General features: G+C 47.2%; 1 protein-coding gene across 1 annotated transcript; it reads right to left on the bottom strand.

Moving 5' to 3' along the window:
* Nucleotides 1–5,414: 5,414 nt before the first annotated feature.
* LOC120358110 lies at nucleotides 5,415–10,040 on the bottom strand. Its single transcript, XM_039450832.1, has one exon. It carries the CDS (start codon nucleotides 10,038–10,040, stop codon nucleotides 5,415–5,417), a length of 4,626 nt encoding a protein of 1,541 aa, XP_039306766.1.
* Nucleotides 10,041–20,058: the final 10,018 nt, after the last annotated feature.

Here is a 20,058-nt window from a genome sequence, read left to right as displayed (position 1 = left end):
TAGAGTCAAGGTGGCTCCCGTCAAGAGGCAGAGTGTGCCTCGCTTGGAGCTATGCGGAGCCGTCCTGGTAGCTCGGTTGCTGCACCGGGTGGCACGCGAGCTGGATATAGAGGACGCGCCGGTCATGGCCTGGACAGATGCTAGGGTCGTCCTGTGCTGGCTGTGCTCCCATGCCTTGCGCTAGCGACCATTTGTAGCGCACTGAGTGGCGGAGGTGCAGAGTCTAGTACCGGGCGAACGATGGAGACATGTCCCCGCGGCTTCCAATCCAGCGGACGTGGCAACCAGGGGAATTCCGGTCTCGGAGTTTCTTGGACTGAATCTGTGGTGGAGAGGTCCCGAGTGGCTTCGGGGACCGGCCTCCGCGTGGCCTGTGGTGGGTGACCTTGCCACTTGACACGAAGAGGAGGAAAGAAGGGCGGTGCATCTGGCCGCTTCAGAAAATAAAGAGCATCTCCTCGAAGAGAGATTCTTAACGCTGACGCGGCTTGTACGCGTGGTAGCGTATTGTTTCAGATTTTATCGAGCCGCCCGAGGTAGGAGAGACCAGGGTGGATTCTTGACGGGTGCGGAGTTGGAGGCTGGCCTGTCTGCGATGGTGAGACAGACGCAACGAAGGGAGTTTCCGGGGGACCTAGAGGCGCTTACGATGGGCGGAGCTGAAGAGGCCCGTCACTAAGCTCTGTCCTCTCCCAATTGCCACGGATCTGGGTCCTCTCGGAGCAGCGAACGAGCCGCCTGATGCGGTGTTGCCCTGATCGACGCGCGTTGATCGCGAGGACGCCTCGACAGCCCTCTAAGATTTTATAAATCTCAATTTTGTTATTTAACGTTCGCCTTTATTAGATTTGCCTTAATCGGGTTAGCGTATTAGGTTCTTTATTAATCGTTAGGTTAGAGCAGTTATTCGTCCATTTTTTTTCCTTTTTTTTCTCTTTTTTATTAATACTTAATTAAGCCAGCTTGTATTTCGTCGACCAGACGAGGCGGGCGGCATGTTCGTTATTTGAAACTAATTTAAATGTGTCGCAGGATTCCTGCCGTATTCGTGCGGCTCTGTCTGCTTCCCCGGCCTCATCGTCGTTCCCGGTGGATCGAGGAGCTGGGAACGACCGGGAGACGCAGGGGCAGGGCTTCGCGGCTTTTCGCGCTCTCGACAGCCGGCGCTCGCTTTCTCGTTCGAGGACGGTGTTAGGAAAAGCACGCGACTAGCAACCGCGATCCCTTGTGACTCCGTTTTCGAGAACGGCGATTCTTAGATCGTACAGAGCGTTTCTATTGCGTTGGCCCAGAGATCGCTGAGTTCTGTGCCAAAGTGAAATAAAGTGAACTTGATTAAAACCACCAGTGCGTGTCTCTTAAGATACTTGTAATTTTCGTTTAAGCGCTCTAAGTCCAGAGAGTTCGTCTGGGGCGATACGCGAACAATAGTGATTATCCATTCTCTAATAGTGATTATGTAGCATCTAATAATTGGGTTATTTGCAATAATCATTTCCTAATTGTTTTTGAATGAGTGATTATTGATTTGATAATGAGATTATTTGCAATAATCATTCCTCAATAGTTTTTTTATGAAATGATTATAGATTTCATAATCAGGTTATTTGCAATAATCACCAGCACACTACTTTTAATAGTTAATATATAAATGATTATTAGTCGACTATTCACAATAAACCCAATAAGAACTGGATTGTTTTATACGTTACTAAACGCAAGTATGGTATAAAACAGGTATAGGTATGTGGCAGATATGTATATAGGTAAAACGGTTTTTATACGTTAGTGCAATATACGTTTATAATAATCGTTCTTATTACGTATATATAATACGGAACGTATTTTACATGTTAACAAATAGTTTATAAAATGCCAGAAATGTTCATAACACGTATAAAAATACTATCAAATACAATTATATACTAATTAAATAAACATTTCTTAAATACGTTTATGATTTGTAAAAGTTGTCCTTTTAAATAACCTATCAAAAATAGAATTTAATATCCAGGTATAATATACTTTTTAAATATGTTAAAGTTTAAACGTAAATTATATTTATATGTTTTCATTGCAGCAATATTTAAACGAATAATAAACGTATTTTATACACATTTGGTATAGCTAATTAAAGGTTTATTGAAAACGTATATTATTTATGAAATCAAAAACATTTATAAATCATTTCAGAAATATCGAATATGGTTAAAATCTAAAATATTCAATTATTAATAGTTATTTTACACGTAAAAACATATTACAGTGCTCTCAAAAATCGAGCGATTTGCTTTGGTTTTGAGTCTCAAACATAGACTTTGTACTATGTCTATGGTCTCAAAACTTTTTCGCGACGCCAGTTTTCGCGCCTTCGCGGCTTGCGCGGCTTCCACTAGGTGGCCATGCCGCGGGGGATTTTCTCGTGAGTCGAGTGTGGCCACAAGCATTATATCTAGGCGCCACCGTAACCGTCTTTCTAAATCGCACTTCAGTGAAACTTTTATGAACTAATTGTTGTAACGTCGAGACGAATTTCGCTTTCGTTTTTTTTCAAATGTGATATATATGTGGTTTGCTGTTTCACATAAAATTTTATATTTTTACATGTAAAAATAGCAATTTGTATTGTTATTAAATCTTGTACATACATAAATGTTTAATTCAGATTTAATCTTTATTTAATTCTTTTGAACGAAAAAAAGAAATAATTTTTTGGAAACTATAATTTATTACGTTTAATTGATTTATCAATACATATTTTATATGATTATATAAATCTGAATTTATATGATTATATAAATAATGACTATTGGGCTCAAATAATTTTTCAATAGTTCTGTGTAATAGTTCGTCCCAATAATCCGCGAAAAAACTATGACGAATAATCCAATAGTTTTATTAATAGCTTTACTAATAGTTACAATAGTCCATTTCCGTAAGGGGAGCGCAAAATACAATCAGTGTTCAAATAGTTATTTATTCATAATGAATTATAAGTAATGAACGTTTCGGCTCTCTTTGGAGCCCTCTTCAGCGAAATTACAAAAAGAAAAAATTATTTTAATCGTCATCTTCAACGCAATTACAAGTGAAAGCTATTCTAATCGTCATCAGTTCGTTACCGGGAATTAAATGGGAAGGTACCGATAGCGCACAGTACTATTGCACACAGTCAATCACAGCGGCTGGTGCCTAGTGATATTCTTCTGTTCAAGCGCTATGAGTGGTTGTGAGTGGCTTGTGTGCAATAGTACTGTGCGCTATCGGTACCTTCCCGAATTAAATGAGTCACCAACGGTTTGCCAAATTCGCCGTGGAAGCATTGCCCGTTGTCGTGTCAGTGAAATTGACAATTTTCTAAACAACCATCGTGTTCTTAGATAGCTGACATTACTATAATTAATGTTTTTTTATTTTTTTTTGTAAATTTTTAAAAAAATATGTGACTCACCCATTGGCACTGATGACGACTAGTGAAGCGTTGGATAACTTTGTCCATAGGAAGTGAAATTCGCCTGTCAAAGTATACGTTTGAGTTTTCTGTAATGCCGCGTGCTTACTATCTCACGCAATAACGTATACTGACCAAATCTTCGTTCGAACATCCTACCATCGCCGAGGAAGTCAAATAAACGAGAGAGAGCAAACAATAACAGATACATAGATACGTAAATATGAACGGAGAAATCATTTGATACAAAACAAAATAAATTAGCGGACAACAATTAACAATGTCAGAATTATCAAATTAAAAATAAAATTACAGACTTAACGTGAATTAGAGGCAAAGAGATTAATATAATTAAAATCAACGTAGTGAATTAGCGGTGAGACGACTGTTGCTAGTAAATAAAACTTATCTGTTACAGTCTCTTTAATAGTGAGAGGTATGCGTGATGTAGAAATTCACTATCCCTTTGTAAATTAAGGCTATTTGTTTGTAATTGGATGTGTAGCATTTCCGATGTTAACCGTCTGTCCAAAACTCGCTCATTATCCAAGATTTTAATATTCTCAAAGTCGTGATTAAGATTAATTCTGTGTTCCGTGATGACCGAATGGTTGTTCGCATTACGTCTAATATCATTGCAATGTTCTATGGCTCTTGTTTTTAATCTTCTGTTAGTTTGTCCTACATAGGACGTATCGCAGTCTTTGCACATGATCTTATACACTACATTTTTCTTTAGATTATTCGGGAGAACGTCTTTTTGAACCTTAATGAATCTGCTCAATTTATTGAGACTAAAAAAAGCCAAATTTATGTTGAATTTGTTCATGAAATATATGAACTTATCAGAAATTGTAGGAACATATGGCAATAAGAACTATGGAGATTTTTTATTTTTTGTGTCGGTATCATTGTTAGTGTCTGTATGTATGCTTTGATTAATTAAATGTTTTATGCGGCTATTAATTGTCTCAAAAATAAATCCAGCAGGATAGTCATTCATAAAAAAGGTATTTACGATTGTGCGCGAGAGCAGCGAGCATTCGCGAGTGAGCGCGGCAAATACACGGGAGGTAGAGTAACAGTCAATAACTCGATTGTTCAACGGAGTTAAGAATATTTATTATTCCGGAATGACAAGAGTTAAGCGTCAATCGAATAGAGAAGTCCGTATGAAGGCCCGGGTCGACAATGAGAGTTCGCTCGCGTCCGATATCCGAATGTGTAAGCCGATCGAACAATTATTCTACGCGCGATTACTTAAGGACTCGAGGGCGTGCAAAAGACATCTGCCTGGTCCCCAAGCACGCGCGCCTTATAAAGGCGATCGGAACCTTCTAGAAAGATTCGGCGGGAAACTGGCAGATAACAACAATCCCATTGTTCCGGATCCTTCTAGAAGGATCCTCAGAGTTTGACGAAAACATGTTTATTTGCATTGGAAGCGGCCGTTTGATTCCTCGAACGACCGTTTGACTGCCGTTCGACAACGGCCGTGCTCCCGCGCGTTCGCGCGCTCGCTCGCGAACAGCGGTTCGTCGCGAGCGGGAAACACAGCACGCGAAAGCGTTCCTTTCCCGCGCGCCGCTCCGAACATTCCCGCCCGCCTCGCCCGAGATTGGGCGATATGTTCAGGCTGACAATGAGTCGGATGCCCTATGAAATTTTGACAAACGAAAAATTTTAATTATATTTACAGACAAGAGCTCATAATGATAATGAAACGGCGCGCGTCGCTAGTCGAGGGTCTCCTCGCTCGCCTCGTTCTCGCTGACCGGCAGCAAAATAAGTTTTACGATCGGTCGAGTAAATTCTGAGGCCGCGGTACGGACAGTGACAACGCGAATCTGTCCGTCTTCCCCGCGATGCACTCTGACGATGCGCGCAAGTGGCCATCGCGCCGGCGGCGTATTTTCATGCCTGATAAGACATAAGCGTCCGACGCTAAAATCACCGACTCCCTTCAACCACTTCGGACCGCGGCTTCCCAAATGCCGCCAAAGTGCGGCGCCGACGGCGGGTTGAACCGCCACTGAATTTGCTCGCTCGCAAGCTGCCCGACGACTCGGCCTAAGTCCGGACTGCTCGCTGCAAAGAAAGCTCTTAACTGGGCGTCGGCGCCGACGAAGTTGGTACCGCAATCGCTTCGAAGGGTCCGGCAGAGGCCCCGGCGGGACACGAACCGACGCAAGGCCGCCAAGAAGGCATCGGCGGAGTAGTCGGACACTGCCTCCAGGTGAACGGCCCGAGTGGCAAGGCACACGAAGACCGCGACAAATGCCTTGTACGCTCGATGTCCTCGCCCCTTGGTCGCTCGGAGCAGGATCGGCCCGGCATAGTCCACACCGGTGTCGAGGAAGGGCCTCCTTGGAGTCACCCGCTCCCGCGGAAGACTGCCCATCAGTTGCTGAGGAACGTCCGCCCGCCATCGCACGCACTTGACACAACGGTGCAACCAACGCTTAATCACCGCTCGTCCTCGAGGAATCCAGTAGCGCTGGCGGACCACCCCCATCGTCGTCTGGACTCCACCGTGCAGAGCTCGCAGGTGACATGCCTCCACCACCAACCGGGTGAAGTGAGATCCGCCAGGAAGAAGCACGGGGTGTCGCTCGTCATAGGCGAGGAGCGCGTGCCTCAATCGGCCACCAACTCGGAGAAGACCCTGAGAATCGCAAAAGGGGGTCAAGCGCGAGAGGGAACTGGAAGACGGAAGAGGAAGAGATCTCTGAAGGGCAACTAGCTCGCTTCGGTAGTGTTCAAGCTGGACCCGCCGGATCCAGATCGTCCTCGCCTCCTCCAGCTCGGGCGTCGTCAGCACGTCAACCTGATTCCCCTCGATCTCCACGAAAACAGCTCCCGGAACCCGCTGCCTATACCACCAGCGTCGGCACCATGCCGTCACTCGCAGCAGTCGGCTCAGCAACGAGAACCGTAGCAGCTCCTCAGGCTCCTCCACTGGAACAGGCGCAGCCTTGACGGCGTGCGCCTGAAGTCTTTCCTCCGGCAAGTCCTTGTCGTCCGGAAGCGGCCCGGCAGTAGGCCATGAAGATGACTCCGCCCGGAGCCATGGGGGACCCCGCCACCAGAGAGGATGCGCCACCAGCTCTCCCGGTGGAAGTCCACGGGAGGCACAGTCCGCCGGGTTGTCCAGGCCAGGCACGTGGTGCCACTGCGCGTCAGCGACCTGGGTCTGGATCTCAGCGACGCGGTTTGACACAAAGGTCTTCCACCGCGTCGGGTGACCGCGGATCCATCCCAGGACGACCGTTGAATCCGACCACAGGTGTGCGGGCGCCTGCCCGAGACCGAGAGTGGAGCGGACATGGGATGTGAGCCTCGCCAGAAGTGCAGCCGCGCACAACTCCAACCGGGGCAACGTCACTGGCTTGATAGGCGCCACCTTCGTCCGGGCGGCGACCAGACAGGTCCTCCAGGAGTCGCCGAGTCCCGTCCGCAAGTAGAGTACGGCGGCGTAGGCGCGCTCGGAGGCGTCCGCAAACCCGTGAAGTTCAGCGTCGCCGCGCGCCGGACAGATCTCCAGCATCCTTGGAACTCGAACGCTCTCCAGCAGCGGTAGCTCGTCCTCATAGGAGCGCCAGAGTCGCTCGGCCGCTCCGTCGAGAGGATCGTCCCACCCGAGGCCCAACAACCAAGTCGACTGGAACGCGATCTTGGCCCTCACCACGGCCGGCGCCAGCCAGCCGAGGGGATCAAACAGGCGTGCTGTGAAGGCGAGAACCGTCCGCTTGCTTACCGTCGTCAATGATCTCGCCGGAATGGCGAAGGAGAATTCGTCAGTGGCGGGATGCCACCGCAATCCCAGCGTCCCGTGCGTCTCGTGCGGCCTCCAGTCTCGCAGCTCCTGCTGCATACGATGTTCCACCGGGACCTCCGCCAGGATCTCCGACTCGTTCGCGGACCACTTGCGTAGGGGGAAGCCGCCCGCCATACACAAGTCGGTCAGCTGTCGCCGGAGCTCGATAGCCTCCTTCTTGGTCGGTGCGCCCGTCAGGACGTCATCCATGTAGGCGTCCTCGCGGAGAGCGCGGGATCCCAGGGGATAGCTCTCCGCCTCGTCGTCGGCCAGCTGGCGCAGAGTGCGCATGGCCAGGAAAGGCGCACACGCTAGACCGTATGTCACGGTCGTCAAGCAGAACTCCGCCACTTCATCCCGGGTGCTGCACCGCCAAAGGATGCGCTGGAGATTGTGGTCCTCTGAGTGGACCAGGATCTGGCGAAACATTTTTTCCACGTCCGTGGCGAGGACGTAGCGATGTCGTCGCCATTTCAGCAGGACGTCGGCGAGAGGAGGCAGCAGATTCGGGCCCACCAGCAGGCTCCGATTCAGCGACTCGCCAGACGCAGTCGTCGTGGACCCGTTGAACACTACGCGCAACTTGGTAGTCGAACTTGCCTCCCGCAGGACTCCGTGGTGAGGCAGGTAACTTGTCCGACCTCCAGGCGCAGCATCCGCGCGAACCATGTGTCCGAGGTCCTCGTAGGTTCGCATGAACCCGACGTACAACTCGCTCAATCGGTCGTCGCGAGCGAGTCGCCTCTCCATACTGGTGAGAGCGCGCAAGGCCGCGCGCCTCGTCGTTGCTAAATCCGGCAGCGGCTCAATCACCGGGAGTCGCACGACGTAGCGACCGTCCTCCCGTCGGCGGTGTGAGCGTCGAAAGACATCCTCGCACTCCTGGTCAGCTGGAGTGAGGGGTGAGGGACTGGCGGGCAGCTCCTCCTGCTGCCAGAAGCCCCTCACTAGACTGGTGAGCTCCTCGTCGACTCTGCACTGCAGGGTGAGTGCTCGGGCGGGAGGCTCAGCAGAGCCGACTGGCCCCGAGAGTATCCATCCCAATGAAGTCCTCTGCGCTGTAGGTTGACCGCGACCACCCTTCCTCAGCCCAGATTGGAGGATGGACGCGTAGACGTCGGCTCCGAGGAGGATTTCCACCGGATCCGCGGCCAGGAAATCCGGGTCAGCGAGAGTCAGTCCCCGGAGATGCGACCAGACGCTAGGGTCTGCACGCACGCCGCTGTCGTATAGCGTCAGTCGCGGGAAGACGTACGCCGAAATTGACATCGGTGAGCCGCCGTCACGAGGCGAGACACGCAGAGTGACAAGGCCGCGCGTTACGCCTGTCCGCACGCCCCCCACTCCGTACACTTCTACTGACGACGCCGAACGCGGCAATCGGAGGCGCTGTGCCAGGGACTCCGACACCAGCGACGACTCCGATCCTTGATCGACCAATGCCCGCGCGACGTGATCGACGCCGTGGCGATCGGTCACTCGAACGCGCGCGGTAGCCAGCAGCACGGCCATCGGGACCGTCGGCTGCGGCCTCGCGAGATGGGACGTCACCGCCGCGACTGCGGTGAAGGCGTCGTGCAAGGACGAATGATGTCGCGCTCCGCAAGACAAACAAGACGTCCGCGACGGGCACTCGGTAAGCTTGTGCTTACCAAGGCAGTTCACGCACAATGCACTCGCGTCGACGTATTGCCTGCGCTCGACGGCCGACTTGCCGAGATACGTTTCGCACTGACGCAGGTAGTGCTCCTTACTGCACAAGAAGCAGCGTCCTCGCTGACTTCCCGGTTTGCTCGTCTGTAAGGAGTTCCTTTGCCTCGACGAACCCGAGCTAGCTTTCGCCGAGCTAGCATCGCACTTGGAAGGCGCCAACGATTCGAGAGTTCGCATTCGCTGGCTGACGAACTCCAGGATCTCCTCGAGAGACGGAGGCTCCGTAGTCTTACTGAGCTCCGTCTCCCACTCGCGCCGCGATACCGGATCGAGGAGCTCCGTGATCAGCTGGACGGCCAGGTCGTCACTTTGCGTTAAGGGCCGTCCGATCCCCTCCAGAGCACCGACGGTCGTATGCACGCAATGGTAGATTTTACGTAAATCTGACGCGGACTCACCCTTCATTTTAGGCAGCGCCAGCAGTCGCGCGATGTAAGCCCGCACCAGGAGGCGCCTGTTCTCATAATGGGCGATCAGCGCCCGCCAAGTGCGTTCAAAGTTAGCGCCCGTCGTCGGAAGCTGTCGTGCCACCTGCTCGGCCTCGCCCTTGAGGCTTGTCTTTAAGTAGTGGAGTTTCTCCACTGGCGTAACCGCATGGTTGATGACGACCAGAGACACAAAAAGGTCGCGGAAAGCCGGCCAGTCCTCGTACTTCCCGGAGAACTGCGGGATCGCGATGCGCGGCAACTTCGCCGCGGCAGGTGCCGCGACCGCGACAGCGGCAGCGGCAGCGACGCCCGGAACGTTCTCGGGACCACGCATCACACTCAGGTCCTCCAGGTACTGACCCTTTTGCGTGTGGTAGGCGATGTCGGCCTTGAGCATCAGATCTTCCTTGATGTAGTCGTGCTTCGCGAGCTCCTTGCCGTACTCCAGGAGGAGTTGTTCATGTCGACTCATGAACTTCGCCCAGTAACCCTCCAGAGTCTGGAGGCGAGCCTCCAATAAGCCGATCGTGACCTTGGCAGCTCCCGACTTCATCATATTGTCGTAGGAGCGGGCCAGAAGCCCATACAGATCATGCTGCGCCTGCACCAGATCTTCTAATGGATTACTCATCTTGTCTCTCTCGCGTGGTCTTGACCGCAGGCAACGCGACGCACTTCACCTTCACAGCACTCACTTTTTACTCCGGCACTGGCGAGAAAAATCCGGCTCGAAGGACCAGCTAATGTGCGCGAGAGCAGCGAGCATTCGCGAGTGAGCGCGGCAAATACACGGGAGGTAGAGTAACAGTCAATAACTCGATTGTTCAACGGAGTTAAGAATATTTATTATTCCGGAATGACAAGAGTTAAGCGTCAATCGAATAGAGAAGTCCGTATGAAGGCCCGGGTCGACAATGAGAGTTCGCTCGCGTCCGATATCCGAATGTGTAAGCCGATCGAACAATTATTCTACGTGCGATTACTTAATGACTCGAGGGCGTGCAAAAGACATCTGCCTGGTCCCCAAGCACGCGCGCCTTATAAAGGCGATCGGAACCTTCTAGAAAGATTCGGCGGGAAACTGGCAGATAACAACAATCCCATTGTTCCGGATCCTTCTAGAAGGATCCTCAGAGTTTGACGAAAACATGTTTATTTGCATTGGAAGCGGCCGTTTGATTCCTCGAACGACCGTTTGACTGCCGTTCGACAACGGCCGTGCTCCCGCGCGCTCGCGCGCTCGCTCGCGAACAGCGGTTCGTCGCGAGCGGGAAACACAGCACGCGAAAGCGTTCCTTTCCCGCGCGCCGCTCCGAACAACGATAAGCTCAAGATTCTTTCTGTGAAATTTAGGATCTGACAATAAAAATGCTCTGTCAACCATGCCCAAAATTGTTCCTCTTTTCTGTGATAAAGAAAACGACGAACGAAGATTGGTCAGTATATGTTATTGCGTAAGATAGTAAGCACGCGGCATTACAGAAAAGTCAAACGTATACTTTGACAGGCAAATTTCGCTTCCTATGGACAAAGTTATCCAACGCTTCACTAGTCGTCATCAGTGCCAATGGGTGAGTCACATATTTTTTAAAAAATTTACAAAAAAAAATAAAAAAACATTAATTATAGTAATGTCAGCTATCTAAGAACACGATGGTTGTTTAGAAAATTGTCAATTTCACTGACACGACAACGGGCAATGCTTCCACGGCGAATTTGGCAAACCGTTGGTGACTCATTTAATTCCCGGTAACGAACTGATTAGAATAGCTTTTACTTGTAATTGCGTTGAAGATGACGATTAAAATAATTTTTTCTTTTTGTAATTTCGCTGAAGAGGGCTCCAAAGAGAGCCGAAACGTTTGTTACTTATAATTCATTATGAATAAATAACTATTTGAACACTGATTGTGTTTTGCGCTCTTATACCCGCGCTGACTTTCACTAGCCTGTTTTAGCTGTTTATTTTGTGAATAATAATAAAATTATAATTATAATATAAAATTTTCCTCAGCTTTACTAATTTTTACACTTATTTTATTTGCCGGTATATCGTCGCAGTTTAGTGCAGCTTGACTACATATGTGATATCATGTGATATTGTTATGACAGTTCGCCATATTTTTGATTGTATAGCCAACGCATGCTCAAAATAAATTTGACCCATACTTTTCTCGCACTGTCGCTACTGTATATACTGTGGTAACACAGTGTTCATTAGTGTAAGAGAGAAAATTTTAGTTGTCTTGCTCACACTAATGGACACTGTGTTACACAGGGTGCTTTCCAGCTACGATACAAGTCGACACTGTGTAAGAGCCTTCGCACATGAACTTCTGTAAGACGTTAAGTTACGTTAAGTACAAACCTTCACTCGAGTATATCTAGCGCGTTCGTAAAACTATGTAACTAACATTTATATAACTACATGTGAAAAGGTACAGTCGTGTTCATTATAGTTGCGACACTTTTTCTTAGATGCGTTTCTGAACATGCAACTATAACAAGAGCTAAGAACATGATTGGTTCTTACTTGTGGATCCAACCAATTACTTTTGCCGCTCGATGAGCAAGGCTACATTCCAAAAACCATCAAAGAAAAAGTGTCGCAACTATAATGAACATGACTGTACACCCATGGAATTTGATTCTGTCCATGGGGAAATTTTCTAAATTGAGAAGTCACCACTTTCTACATACTCGCAGTTTATGATTAATGTAACGACTAGATTTTATTGGTCGTTACGTTAATCATAAACTGTAAAGCCCGTATCAGACTACGCATTAAAAATTGAAGATTGAAGATTAAAGATTGAGCTTTAACCAATCAAAATAAAAGGAGTTAAAATTTCCTTGCTTTGATTGGTCAAATTTCAATCTTTAATCTTCAATCTCAATCTTCAATGCGTAGTCTGATACGAGCTTAAGTATGTAGAAAGATAGCGACTTCTTAGTTTGGAAAATTTCCCCATGGATAGAATCAAATTCCATGGGTGTACATAGACTAGAGAAGAACATAAGATAGAATGTTTGATGTTTTTCGGGACTTATGTAATGCCGGAACATAGCGGATTGGAAGGAGGGCTTCGAAATCCATTATTCGGATATGCCCAAAGAACGGTAGTAGGCATTTAAGTCGAGCGTTCTGTAACTCATTATTTAGGTATGCTTTGAGATTCGTAGTGAAACGTTCTGAATTCGGATAAATTGTTAAAATAAGATATTCCTGAGTAGTTTGAAATATGACGTCCTTACAATTAATAATCCGACAACGCTGCATTAACATGTAAACTGGATCAGATAGAGGTGATAGGCGTGTTTTTCGATGTGTACGTACACCTATGGAATTTGATTCTGTCCATGGGGAAATTTTCCAAACTAAAAAGTCGCTATCTTTCTACATACTTACAGTTTATGATTAACGTAACGACCAATAAGCTCTAGTCGTTACATTAATCATAAACTGCGAGTATGTAGAAAGTGGTGACTTCTCAGTTTGGAAAATTTTCCCATGGACAGAATCAAATTCCGTGGGTGTACACTTCTGTAGCGTCGGTGCAAGACAAATGTGTATAAGTGCTCTGAAATCCATTTCTCAGACATGCCTAAGAACTGTGAGAAGCGTTCTAAGATAAATTTTGGATAAATCCCAAATATCTTTGGCACTTTGAATATCGGAAACATGACGTTTCCCCAGTCATAATTGCATAACTATATGCAAACATGTAGATTAGAAGAAAGTATAAAACAGGATGCCTAATGTGTTTCCGTTTGTTTTCTGTTCCTGAATTTTCTAAATAAGTGTACACTTAAAATGAAATAGATAGATGTTTCAAAATTAGCAAAAGCAAGAAAGAACGTTCCAGTGCAGTCTAGCGCAGGAATAGAAAACAAGTCTTTTGTAAACCTATGTAACACTGGTGCAATGAGGATTTGTAGAAGGGTTTTAAAATCCATCATTCTGGTATGCTCTGGGGATTGGTAGGATGCATTCTAATAGAACTTAGATAAATCTTTTAACATGTACGATAACTCTGAATACCCCTAAACACGACGTTTTATATGAAATTATGCACGGATAAACGGCCGAGCACTCGCTATTCCCACGTTGCTGGGTCGGCCCACTCCAGTGCAAGGCATACAATCAATCCTATTTAAGGTTCCCACATCCGCCTCCTTTCTCTTTGGACAGTAGTTATATACATATGCCATCTCATAGTCCTTAGACTGCTTTCCTCTTTACCTACTACTAATACTTAACAGATTCTATTAGATCAGAGAGAAATATGAACCTCATTTAGTTTCAATATCCTTGTGTAGATAGAAACATAAAATCTAAACGGTTATACCGCTAACAAAGGGATTACCGAACCCTTCAAATAAATGCAGAATTAAATTGTCTTTTGGGAGTTGAAAATAAACTGACTATCTCGGGAAATCAAATCTGTTAAGTATTAGTAATAGGTAAAAAGGAAAGCAGTCTAAGGACTATGAGATGGCATATGTATATAACTATTGTTCAAAGAGAAAGGAGGCGGATGTGGGAACCTTAAATAGGATTGGTTGTATTGCTTGCACTGGAGTGGGCCGGACCAGCAACGTGGGAATAGCGGAAGAGAATCCCGCCACCGCATCAAGCCAGTGCAGGAATGAGTGATCTTTCGTATATAAAAATGGATGCCCTTGTAGAAGGAAAATGCCAGTGGCCGCGGGATCTTGGATGGGAGGCGCGCCTAGAGGGGGATCTCCTGTGGTTTCCATCCAGAAGCACAATGGAGGGCCCTGCTTCGGATTGTGACTACTGTGCCTTGGCGCTTAAATCTCGCCGGGGCTTGTCGCAAGTCAATGGCGAGATAAAAGGTGTCCGTGCGCTCGATATCAAGCCTGCGGTGGATTAACTATAAAATAATTTGACTGAAATGAATGGCTGCTACAACTAGCCTATGGAATATAAATGATTCTATACCATGGGTAGCCCATTAGTATACATACTTGGCTGAACAGGAGTACGTAGCTAAGACTGAAATGGCTCTGTTTGCTGTTCCTCTTCCTGGGGTATAGCAAACCGGATCGTTATGTTTATTGCCCGCTGCCTGCGTTTGATCTGGTGTTGGTATGGACCGAGGTGGGGAACATATGGAACTGGCAAAGATCGCTAGATTCAGAGCCGGAATATATTTGGAAAATAAAATAAATATGGCAGTGCTCCAAGGCATACTCGCTACGCCCCCTCCTGATGGAGTGCAACTTTGCATAATTTCGGCAGTGGAGCCTAGAGAGGAAGAATGAGAAGCCGTATATGGAAATATAACTCCGCAGCTCTGAACTTCCGGGCCCGGGACTGCGGATCAAATAGACAACATTTATATTTAGCCGAAACGGGGGTGGGCACTTGCTCTCAAAACAACCAAGCCAATCTTGTATAATGGAAATGTCTGAAAATAAGGATAAACCATCCCCAGGTGATCGGATCCCTGGGAACCGGTAACGCGCGGGTTCTTTCCCTGCTTGCGCGAGGTCGGCGGCATTGCCGGAATCCTGCGAAGGGAAGGCGGGGGCGTCAATGGGGAGCGCCCTAGCCGATTTGGCAATCCCCGAGGAATCAATGTGTACATCTAATGTAGTCATAAAAAAAAATGAGTACGCAAGAATTGGAATCTTATAAGAAGAGAGCAGAAAAAGAACAGTCTAAAATAAATCCAAAGGTAATCTTTGCAGAGGCAGTTTGCCTCAATTACAGAATAGAAATGCCAAAAGAAAAACGAGTGCACTTCCCGAAAAATGAAGATGATTCTGGGGAGCTAAGATTGGCGGTACCGGCGGAAGATGAGGATAGCTAGAAATGTAAGAAAGAAAAGCCTCTCAACGGTTACGGGTATCCCCACGTGTAAGATAGAAAAGAAAAAAAGCAGGAAAAAAAGCAATCGCTGGGAGACTGACTTAAGTGATAGAGAATGAGAGGACATCGACTCAATAAATGAGATAAGAAAAAAAAGAGAAAAATTGGGTTAACAAAAGCGGAAAAAGCACTTACGACCCAGCAAAAGAAGATGGCAAACAAAATAGTGGGTAATTTCAATACAATGCCGGCAGCGCAAATAGCGGAAGAGGCAATAAAATCAGTTAATGATGGAGAAGAGGCAAGACTAAAATGCACAAATATCCAAAGAGCGCTTAATAAACGAATCAAATTGTCTCTGTATGTAAATAGTATTGCAGTGCGTGAGCTGGCCATCCGTGCGGGGATAACCGGCGTATAACCGGGAGAGATGCCTAGCACTCCAAAGAGAAGTAAACGAATTAAAAGAAAAGTTGGAAAATGTCCTGGAAGAAAGAGAACGGAAACTTAATATACGGAAGCAAGGTAATGAAGAACAAACACCAAAAGGTCTAACAAGTAAAAAAGTTAAAAGGAAAAAACTTATTGCCAGTTCGGGTGATGATGAAAATAGTTAACCCATGAAACGGGATAATTTCATTTTCCTGGGAGGCCATTTCATCAACGGGCGGTGAAATAGGACCCTAACCTTAAAGAGGGAGCAGGTGGAAGAATAGAAGACGAAATTGCAAATTCTTCTACGTCTAATAATAGACTGATCCCATATACAATGGGAAATAATGCGGGGGAATATTCACTACCGCAACGGGAGGTCAGGAAATATGAATATATCAAGCTGAGAGATGGACCCGGTGCATTATAGTTCCTCCAGGAATACGGGGGATCATCGTACCCGTGTTCATCATCAGTTGAAGAAATGTGGCAAGATGCCACAAATGGCAAGAAAAAAAGACGGAGGAAAAAACCAACCAAAACCAAAACCAGTATCAGAGTCAAACTCATGACGAACGATTGAAGGAGCGGGCCCAAATGGGTATACAAGATAGATTTCTTGAGGAAGGAATGCCCCAATCACAGTGGGGCACATTTCCATTAAATGAAGGGAGACAAGAGTTTGTCAGGAATGGTGATCGAAGAAATGAAGTTGAAATATCCATAAGGAATAGAGGACAGACGATAGCCGCTCCTAGGAGAAGAATAAACAGTGGAAGGGAAGGACAAGTGGAGGTAAAAAGAACGCGGAAAGAATTTGACGCAAGGGAGAAGAGGACGTCGACCCAGCTAATCAGTGCGGCCAAAAAAAATGTTCTTAAAACAGCAGCGGTAACTATAACAAAAGAGGAAGGTGGGCCTTCTTATGCCGACATATTAAGAAATGCGAGAGAAAAAAATTTCTCTCGCGAATCTTGGTATACAAACAACAAGCATCAAGAGAGCTGTCAATGGTTACTCCTCATAATTGACTCATAATTGAATTGCCAGGGGAGGATACGTCGGTCAGGGCGGACAAACTTGCGAGACACCTAAGATTGGCTTTTGAAAAAGAGCAGGTAAGGATCGCGAGGCCGATGCCAAGGAGAGAGTTAATCGTGTCAGGATTTGACGAATCGGCCACACCGTACGAGCTTAACCTAGCACTCGCGGAAGCAGGGGAGTGTGCAAGCACGGACGTGAGGTCCGTGTCTGGGTCCAGTCAGGCTAACGAGGAACGGGCTCTATTCTATGTGGGCGAAGTGCCCAGTAGTAGCAGCAATTAAAATAACGGAGAAAAAAAGCTCAAAATTGGCTGGTCAATGGCCAGAGTGTCGCTGCTGGAAAAACGTCCATTTCAGTATTTTAGGTGTCTGGCAGTGGGACATACCAGGGAGAGATGCCCATCGGTAATTGATCGGAGTGGGTGGTGCTTCAATTGTAGGAGTCAAGACCACAAGAGAAATGCATGTAGAAATAAACCGTCATGCCCAATATGTGAGTACAGAGGTCTGCGTCATGATTACAAACCAGGAGGGAAAGGGTGTGTTCAGGTCGCGCCCCGCTCACTGCAGGGAAGGAGCCTCAGAAGTACACCGCCAACTTTTAGAGCAGCATATGTACCTGGTAACAAAGTACATTGCGAGAAAGTAGCAAAGGACCGACAGGACGGGATAGCCGAGAGAGCTGGGAACCAGTCAGCTGGCAGTAACGTGGCTAAAAGCCCTAAAGTTAGGAGAGGAGATGGGATAAGGACCAAATTAACGCAGGCAGCTAAGACGTTGAAATCGGCAAAGGAAGATGACGTACCGCTGGTGACGGACGAGCACGAGGGGCCTGAAAAAGTGCAGGAAAAGGAGATATCCGCAACAATAGCAAGCCCGGCTGAAAACCGGCGACTTGCCGCTAGTACCTCTAGGATTAAGAGTCAGGATAGGCTGGATCCCTTCCTGTGGGAGACAGCCAGTGAGAAAAGCCCGGGAACAGCAAACAAACAAACTAGCAAAAACGATTCTGACATGGAGGTGTCAGGAGACAAGGATACAAAAGAGCGAGCACGGAGGGCTTCGTCAAATGACTCAACCCTGTAATGGTCGTAGTAGCCCAACTAAATGTCAACAACAGCAGAGCGTCACATGACTTGTTGATTAGAAAAATGGAGGAATTGGATGTATCAATGGTAGTGATAACAGAGCCAAATATGGTTCCTGAGGATACTAGATGGTATCCTTCAAGCGGAAGGCGGCCAACAGTAGCAATCACCTGGCAGGGTGCCAGGCTGCCGCAGGTATGCAGGAGGCTAAAAGCGGGAGAGGGATACTCGGTGGTGGAATGGGAAGAGATCGTATTGGTTGGATGTTACTATCCACCAAATAAACCATTGAGAAGTTACAACCGGTACCTGGATAGTTTAGCTAGAGTAAGCAGAAAATTTGCCGATAGATCAACCATGTTCATGGGAGACTTTAATGCGCGTGCGCTTCTCTGGGATACCGTCTAAAACTTGAGAGGGAGGCATCTAAGCAAATGGGCGGCGGACTTGGGTTTGGTTCTCGTGAATTTAGTTTGGTCCCCAACAACCTATTATCCACGTGGGATGTCAACGGTTGATTTGACATGGGCCAACTGTGCGATATCTGGGCTAGTGGAAAGATAGAAAGTTGATTACCTAAACGATTCCCTATCCGACCACTTTTGTATATACGTGAATATTAAAATTAGGAATAGGGCAAAGAATAGACTTAAACTGGTCAACACGATTTTTCCGCGATGGTGCGTGAAAAAGATCGATGAAGATATACTAAGGGCGGCGGCTGCGGCTAGGGCTTGGCCTGAGGAACATGGAGAGCGCTCGGCCAAAAAATGGGCGGAATAGATAGATTCGGTGCTTTCAGAGATTACCAGTGCAACTACGCCGCGAGCAAAACTGGGGCACAAGTCTTCCTGCTACTGGTAGAATGCGAACATTGCAGAGCTCAGAAGGAGGTGTAACAACCTGAGGAGGAGAGCTTTTAGAAGCAAAAACAAGGTATTGCCTGACGTATAAAAAACATTGGATGATAAAGTAAGAGAGGCAAGGGGGACTTTAAAAGCGGCAATTATGAAAGTAGAAGCTTCGGTCTGGGACAAATTACTAGGGAGCCTTGATGCTGACCCCTGGGGACGCCCATATAGAATAGTCACTAAGAAGCTTAAAAAGTCAAGCCCGTTGACTTGCGAACAGCTCCGACCACAAACAGTTCAAAGAATTGTAGATTCTCTTTTCCCGAACCACCCAATAATGGAAAGAGAGGAAGTGGACGTCGAGTGGAGTGAGGAACTAGCGATCACGGAGAAGGAAGTAGCAGCAGCGATTAAGAAAATAAGCAATAACAAAACTCCTGAACCGGACGGGATAATGGGCAGGATTATTAAACTGACACAGGAGTCATTATTACCCGCATGGACAAAATATCTCAACAAGTGCTTCCGGGAAAAATATTTCCCAGTAAAATGAAAGGAAGCAAAACTTATACTTCTTAGGAAGGAATTGAGGCCGGTGGGAACTCCGTCATCGTATCGTTCGATCTGCTTGTTGGCGGAGGCTGGCAAGTTACTGGAGAGAGTAATGGCCAGGAGATTGTTCGAACACCTGGAGGTAACGGAGAGACTCTCTGACCTACAATTCGGCTTTCGAAAGAACAAGTCAACGATCAACGCGATTGAGCAGGCCAAAGAGCTTATAAAGGAGGGAGTCGAGGTGGAGGGTATATCCATCGCGGTTAGCCTAGATGTGCAAAACGCTTTTAATTCGCTGCCATTGGGGACAATAAAAGAAGCGCTGGCCAAAAAGGAATGCCCGAATTATTTAAGAGTGGTGGTGGGCAGCTACCTGGAGAACCGCAGTCTAAAGTACGTAGACAGTGAGGGGCAAGCAGTCCAAAGAAGGATGTCGTGTGGAATCCCACAAGGGTCCGTGCTGGGACCGTTGCTCTGGATCATGATATATGATGCGATATTGGAAAAAAAGTTGTTGAAGAGAAGCACGGCTATTTGTTTTGCCGACAACACCCTTCTGGTGGTGGCCGATGAGACGCTGAAGGAGGCCGTGGCTCGGACGGATGTGGCCATAGCCAACATTTGCGGAGAGATAAGTGACATGAGCCTGAAGGTGTCCCCTAGTAAGACGGAGGTGGTGGTTTTTGCGCGAAGAGGGACTCCGGTACCGGAAAACACGGCAGTAATGGTGTGCGGGCGTCTGGTTGTCGCTAAGCCTACAATGAAATATCTGGGTCTCACAATTGACAAGAATTAGAGTTTTAAATGTTACCTTGATAACATTATCACCAAGGTGGAAGGC

Source organism: Solenopsis invicta, chromosome 6, assembly GCF_016802725.1.
Source record: "Solenopsis invicta isolate M01_SB chromosome 6, UNIL_Sinv_3.0, whole genome shotgun sequence".
Taxonomy (NCBI): domain Eukaryota; kingdom Metazoa; phylum Arthropoda; class Insecta; order Hymenoptera; family Formicidae; genus Solenopsis; species Solenopsis invicta.
The sequence above is the reverse complement of the archived record's forward strand: the minus strand, read 5'-3'. Positions and strand labels throughout refer to the sequence as shown.